Source organism: Cephus cinctus, unplaced genomic scaffold (genome assembly GCF_000341935.2).
Source record: "Cephus cinctus unplaced genomic scaffold, Ccin1 Ccin1_scaffold3101, whole genome shotgun sequence".
Classification (NCBI taxonomy): Eukaryota; Metazoa; Arthropoda; class Insecta; order Hymenoptera; family Cephidae; genus Cephus; species Cephus cinctus.
Genome location: NW_014334464.1, coordinates 6,221 through 13,765, shown reverse-complemented (window position 1 = coordinate 13,765; position 7,545 = coordinate 6,221). Strand labels below are relative to the sequence as shown.

The following is a 7,545-nucleotide window of genomic DNA, read 5'->3' as shown; positions in this document are numbered from 1 at the left end:
AATCTAGCACTGTTGTCGTCTGAGGTATGCAACGGGTTCGCTGAGGGTGAATTCACAGTCGCAGTGTTCCTTGATATTATGGGCGCTTTTGACGAGGTCATTCCATCTATCCTAATTAGTAATTTATGTTCTATAGGTATACCTGAATCCATTTGCCGTATTATCTATAATATAATCCCAGAAAGGAACATCTTTTTCAAGGTCAATGGTGGCCTGATTGGCCCCAGGTCTACTCACAAGGGCTTGCTTGCAGGCCTTGTATTTAGGTCTGATCTTCGACAGGAAATTAACTTGGAACTCTCACCTTAAAAAATCCATTAATAGATGCAATAGAGCACTGAACATCTTCAAAGCCTTCAGATCCACATGATGGGGTGTACACCCTCAACCCTTCTCCTCCTATGCAAATCGTTAATCAGAAGTGTCCTAGAGTATTGTTGTCAAGCCCTTCTACTTCTTGATCGTAATCTACTCATGAAACTTAATCGAGTTCAATGCAGTGCTCTCCGTCTTAGCCTGGGGCTTAGAATGTCCACTCCAATCCGGGCGCTTCTCGCTGAAACAAAAGAATCACCTCTACTCATCCGGTTCAACCTCTTAACAAGGAAATACGTTCTAAAGTGGTTCTCACACTCTGATCATCCTGTCATTCGTCTTCTCTCGAACCTATTGTGCCTCCCCTATAATGGCAAAACATATCAGATTAAGCATCATTTCATCCTCTATAAGGCCCTTTGTTTCTGTTCGTAATTACAGTAAAATTATTTATAACTCCCCTCATCCTCTTCCTTACCACTTTGATTATGAACTTCAGCACTTTACTCCAAGTATCAGTTTGATGGAAGGTCTCTCCATCCAAAGCTCAGGGAATCCGACTAATGAGTTGACAAATGCTTCAGTCAAATCCTTTCTTCGTCACACTGCTTCTATACTGATGGCTCGAAAAATCCAGATGGCCCTTTTACAGGTTTCAGTGTCTACTGCCCTTCTCTTAACATATGTGTTCAAGCTAAAATAGCTAGTCAAGCCTCAATATTCTCGGCGGAAGCCTTTGCAATCTATCATGTGATCAATTTTATCCTAGATAAGAAATTAACAACGTCAATAGTTTTTTCGAACTCACAGAGTTTTTTTAAAGCCCTGCAGTCGTTTAATCTAGATGAATCCCACTCATACTTCATATATTTGATCAAGCAAAAACTAAGACAAGCCTCATTAAACAGGCAGTGTATCCGTCTTTTTTGGATTCCGGGTCACTCGAACCTCCGGGGAAATGATACGGCTGATCTTCTCGCCAAAAAAGCCATGACAACCGGTACATTTTTAAACCACAGTCTTCCATGTACTGACCTGCTTCCTACTATATCCAACTGGGCATCAGAAGCCTGTTTAGCATTTTATTCAAACCATCATGATCTAAAGGGTCTTTTCTACTTCAACCACTGTTATTTCATAGCCAAAACGCCTTTCTTTTCACACATAAACTTAAGGCGCTCCGTTATAACTACTTTCACCAGAATTAGAGTCAATCACCATTCCTTGGCCGAAAGCCTCCATCGTAAAGGCATTGTGTACTCCGATCGATGTCCATGTGGCAGGGGCTCCGAAACGGTCGATCATTTTTTATGCCATTGTCGCCGTTTTTCCCATCTCAGAACTAATCTACTCCTTTCTTTAAAGCTAAGCTCTCTGTAACGTACTCTATCACTTCTTATCTAAACTGCATGCATCCTCAATTACTGTAAAACTGGCGAAGGAAGCGTAGCAACTTGCGGAGTTAGAGTAGATGAAATTATATAAATAAGCCCGTATTTAGAACTCGCTTTTAGTGCTAAAAGCGCGCTTTTAAATTATTTGTTGCACCCCGGTGACCAATTACCGAGGCGGTCCAACCAGCTAGAGCCCGAGGGCTCACAAATCTCCCAATCGGGAGGGAATTCATGCAGGGAGCCAATAGGAAGATAGATAGAGGTGCAGGTAGAGGAGTTTTATTGGAATGAACAGTAAAGCCCGTATTCAGAACTCGCTTTTAGTGCTAATTGCGCGCTTTTAAATTAATTGTTAGTGAGTTTAAAGGGGACCGTATTCAGAACCGCTTTTAAACATTTAACAGTGCGCTATTAGACGCCATTGTGAGACTAACTGCGACATGTTCGGAGATGTGGGCAGGGGCATGTTTAAAGTGACAGGTCGCTCAAATATGGCGGACCAGATGGAGGCTATTGCCGAGATAGATGAAGTCCGCGAAGTTAAGGAAATGAGAGTAAGAAATCCGCAAGTTTTTCGAGAGAGATGTGATCCGTTTTATACGTGACGTCATCCTTAGGCATTTCGGCCATGTTGAATGCTCAGAGGCTATCAGATTTGTGGGGATCTTCATCCTCCACAAAATGTTCCAGGCAAATTTCATTGATTTTGAAATTGAGCCCAGAAGGTTTTGAGAGAGCAGAACCTCCACCTGTACCAGATGGAGGCTATTGCCGAGATAGATGAAGTCCGCGAAATTAATGAAATGAGAGTAAGAAATTTGCAAGTTTTTCGAGAGAGACGTGATCCGTTCCGTACATGACGTCATCCTTAGGCATTTCGGCCGTGTTCAACACTCAGAGGCTATCAGATTTGTGGGGAACTTCATCCTCCACAAAATTTTCAAGGCAAATTTTACTGATTCTGAAATCGCGTTCAGAAGGTTTTGAGAGGACAGAATCCACCTGTACCACTCGCACCGCTGCTATGCATCTCCTATATCTTTCCATTACCTCTTAATTCCAGTCGCTGCCTTTTTCTCTGTTAGTTTCATTCAATTGTCTCTTCTACTCTTTTGCAGTGAAGCATTATTTGCTTTATTCTTTAGTATATCACAATTGTCGCTTACAAATTGTATGACTAATGCTTTTTCTTCGAGGGTGAAATTCTCTTTTTGTTGCATGGTGATGTACAACGATTTATATGTTTGTCATTTTCATGTCATTCCTGTCATATAATAGTTATACATACTTACTACATTTACACGATTTTACCGTATTAATTTAATATTAATAGCTCACCAAATATGAAGCTCGCGCTTTCCGAATGCTACCGAATACTCCCGGACATAATTGAATATGCCCGAGTCTTCCCGAATGATTTCCGAAAGTACATGTTAAAGGACGCTGCTCCCTGTTAGCGTACCTTTAACTAAAAGCAGCTTAAAAGCGAGTTCTGAATACGGTCACTAACAACTCGGCGCAGTAACTTTTAACTAATAGTGACTCTGTTAATGACCTTAAAAGCGAGTTCTAAATACGGGCTAAGAGCCCGCCTTGAATCAATACACAACTTTTTCACCAATGCTAACATATCTATATAGATTTCTAGACTCCGTAGGCTCTATAGCCCGTATTCAGAACTCGCTCGTAAGGTCACTAACAGAGTCACTATTAGTTAAAAGTGACTGCGCCGAGTTGTTAATGACCGTATTCAGCACTCGCTTTTAAGCCGCTTTTAACTAAATGTACGCTAACAGGAAACAGCGTGTTGTAACATGTACTTTCAACCGCGTTCGGAATCATTCGAGAAGACTTGGGCATATTCAATTATGTCCGGGAGTATTCGGTAGCATTCGGAAAGCGCGAGCTTCATATTTGGTGAGCTATTAATATTAAATTAATACGGTAAAATCGTGTAAATGTAGTAAGTATGTATAACTATTATATGACAGGAATGACATGAAAATGACAAACATATAAATCGTTGTACATCACCATGCAACAAAAAGAGAATTTCACCCTCGAAGAAAAAGCATTAGTCATACAATTTGTAAGCGACAATTGTGATATACTAAAGAATAAAGCAAATAATGCTTCACTGCAAAAGAGTAGAAGAGACAATTGAATGAAACTAACAGAGAAAAAGGCAGCGACTGGAATTAAGAGGTAATGGAAAGATATAGGAGATGCATAGCAGCGGTGCGAGTGGTACAGGTGGATTCTGTCCTCTCAAAACCTTCTGAACGCGATTTCAGAATCAGTAAAATTTGCCTTGAAAATTTTGTGGAGGATGAAGTTCCCCACAAATCTGATAGCCTCTGAGTGTTGAACACGGCCGAAATGCCTAAGGATGACGTCATGTACGGAACGGATCACGTCTCTCTCGAAAAACTTGCAAATTTCTTACTCTCATTTCATTAATTTCGCGGACTTCATCTATCTCGGCAATAGCCTCCATCTGGTCCGCCATATTTGAGCGACCTGTCACTTTAAACATGCCCCTGCCCACATCTCCGAACATGTCGCAGTTAGTCTCACAATGGCGTCTAATAGCGCACTGTTAAATGTTTAAAAGCGGTTCTGAATACGGTCCCCTTTAAACTCACTAACAATTAATTTAAAAGCGCGCAATTAGCACTAAAAGCGAGTTCTGAATACGGGCTTTACTGTTCATTCCAATAAAACTCCTCTACCTGCACCTCTATCTATCTTCCTATTGGCTCCCTGCATGAATTCCCTCCCGATTGGGAGATTTGTGAGCCCTCGGGCTCTAGCTGGTTGGACCGCCTCGGTAATTGGTCACCGGGGTGCTCCTCTCTCTGTTTCAGATCGCCTTGGGATACTCACGCTAGATGCCCCATAGAAACGCTCCATTTTGTATTAATCTTGTGGCCGCTTGTAACGGACCAGGGTCCTAACTAGTGCCGACCAAAGAAAGTGCCGAAGAAAGAAAGAAAGAAAGAAGCTTTCTGCGTTGCACACACAGGCCAAGATACGTGAGCAGGCGCCGCCCAATCTCCTCTCTTACCTCACCGCACGGCGTCTACCGTTGACACCATTAATGCGGTTGACTGTATGTACTCTTGTCAAGAGTTGGCACATGGATAAACAGCATTTACAAAGTATAATGGTTAAATGATAACTGTTTGCGTAGACATTATTTTTGTAACATTTATTTTTATATTATATAAACATAATATATTATATAGTATGGCCATGAGCAAGGAATTGCATCAAATATTTATTCGATCATTTTTGCTTATTATACCATGTTAAATATCAGTTTGTTAGAACTTCATTCACAAGTTTTACATTTCTAACATAAATGAGATGACATGTCGAATGAATTGATATACTTTCTAATAAGTGAACGTGTTAACTAATAATTTTATTACAATTGCATCTCACGGCATAATTTTGATCAGTAAGAATTAAGAAAGGAACTTATTATTTCCTATATTTATGCACTATATCTATATGCACTAATAGACGAAATACAGTCAAAATATCAATACATAATTTATATTACACACAGTCTGCAACCAGTATCGAGGGAAAGTGAAATTAAATATGAAAAAAATAAACTAAGTTCTTTGTACAATAGAACCAAAAAAGAAAGTTTTTTTGATACAGAAAACCGAAGGGCCCAAAAAAATGAAGCAGCAATAATCATGCATGCTTGAATCAATCTGTTCTTAACTTTGATTTTTGGATTAATATACCGGATAGAAAGTACAAAGTTATTTAGAATTAACAACCTTATCTTCAGGTGATATCTGAACAATCCTACATATATGTATACATGCAACTGTCAACATATGCCTTGTGACTAATAGTAAATGTCCGAAAAAAATGCCACGCGATGTATGTACGCATAATGTTAATTTACACACATTATTTGAATATGAAATAATAATATTACAGCATTATCGATGTTAACGGCATCTCGAAATTGAGATGATTCCTTACGTGATTTTTACAGATTTTATCGAACTCTATTTTGTATCGTTTTTTTTTGTTACTGTTTATTTCGTGAATTCTTGCGGCAACATTACTATCTCAGATGCATTAAACAATGAAAAATTCACACATATCGCGAACGGAAACTAAAATATTTGGGTTTCTAATTTGTGAAACCGAGCGTAGAGACTTTTGGTAGATCACTCGTTAACATCATCGTACGTTTCATAGACTTCGAACAAACGTTATGCTTACAAAGATGTTAGTTTCTAGTAAACCAACTGAAAGCCTTCAATAAGAAATATGTTATTGTTACTGCGTATAAAATTTTATCACGTTGTTGTCGTTGTAACATTTCGAGTTCGACTGCCATCACCCGACGATTCAATTTTCCAACTTGACGTCGTAAATGTTGGATTTCTTCACTGGGTAGAAGAGAAACATCCAAGGCGCTATACGATGGAGTCTGCTCTCTATAAACGTCCCAATGTGATTAATTAAGTTTCCTTCATGCGCAGATTAATGGAGTTCTTAGAAACCTAGTCGTATACAATCGTGTGCAGAAGTCTTTGGCCGAGAGCCTTTCACGTAATGTATAATTGAGTTTGGCCAAAGACTTTTGCAAGTCGGCTTATATTTGATTCAAAAGTTGAACAATTACTTTTCTTGCTCCAGAAATTTACTATTTAATTGGTTTTAAGTAAAATTAGTCATATTTTCAATGCAACAATATTGATTTCTGGCTTGTAAATAAACAAGGCCACCTTCTTATTATTAAACACTCCTAAAAGTTGTGTAATTAATTGACACGTATCGTATACGGGTCAACTTAATCATACCAACTGAAGTTAACCTGTCCATTTGAAGATCCCCATCTATGGGGAAAAAATTTCAACTGATACGTTCCGGCTGAGTAGCCTTGTATGACATGACTGTTGACAACTAATAATTGACTGATTCCCTAAGTGGTTTATATAACTTATAAAAAATATTCAAGTATGAGGAATATACCTTGCATGTCGAGTGATGTGAGTTTCAGGATTATATCGATTGCGTGGATGACTAATATTAGATTCAGCTTCTCTAAGTTCATTTGTGAAAGTATTAACATCGTCTTCGTCAACTGCTGGAAAATAGTGATCCGCTAATGTCAAGACTCGTGGCGGCGTCTATATATAAAGGAATCAAACCATTAATTAAAAAATGCTCCCTTCTTTGCATTATAAACATATTACAAGCATAGCGAACATCAACTGTTATGAAATGTTGAAGTTTTTCTATAAGTGTCATTATTAGTTAAGTCATGAAGACTATTTAGGAGTCATAATTAAGGGGATTCGAAAACAGCAATTCAGGTCGCGGCGTGCTTAATCGCGCGCAGACCCAATTGGACACAAATGCGAATGCTGACTAATTGGTCAATAAAAACTATTCGAAGCTATCTTTATTTGATAGAACCTATAGAAGTTTTCAGTGTGTCGATGAGAAGTTTATACATTGATTTAACAATATCCGAATATGAGAGCATTACAATGTTTTCGAACTTAAACTAAGCTAACCTTACATAAGCTAATGAAAAATTATAAACAATAGTAATAAATAATTCGTATTTAGTTCTATTCTGAGTAATCAACTTTGTGTAGAATATACTGTGTAAAGTATTTTGTGTCCAACTGGGCAGGTTCCGTTCAGGACTCTTTATTGGCCATCTACAAAAGTGGTTCATTGCCCTGTTAACATTTCATATCACATGTTGCCACTTATGGCGTCACAAATATAAAAATCTTTTACAAATCATTCCCTTATTTATTCATTCCCCCCCCCCCCTTTTTTACTC

At 38.5% G+C, this 7,545-nt stretch overlaps 1 protein-coding gene across 1 annotated transcript; it reads right to left on the bottom strand.

Annotated features, from left to right (window-relative positions):
- Positions 1-4,899: 4,899 nt before the first annotated feature.
- LOC107274444 (transport and Golgi organization protein 11) lies at positions 4,900-6,877 on the bottom strand (the record flags this gene model as incomplete). Its single annotated transcript, XM_015753594.1, is given in 2 exon segments — positions 4,900-6,181; positions 6,720-6,877. Coding segments are annotated over 2 exon segments (369 nt in total), but the record flags the coding sequence as incomplete, so codon positions are not given.
- Between the last annotated feature and the right edge of the window lie 668 nt (positions 6,878-7,545).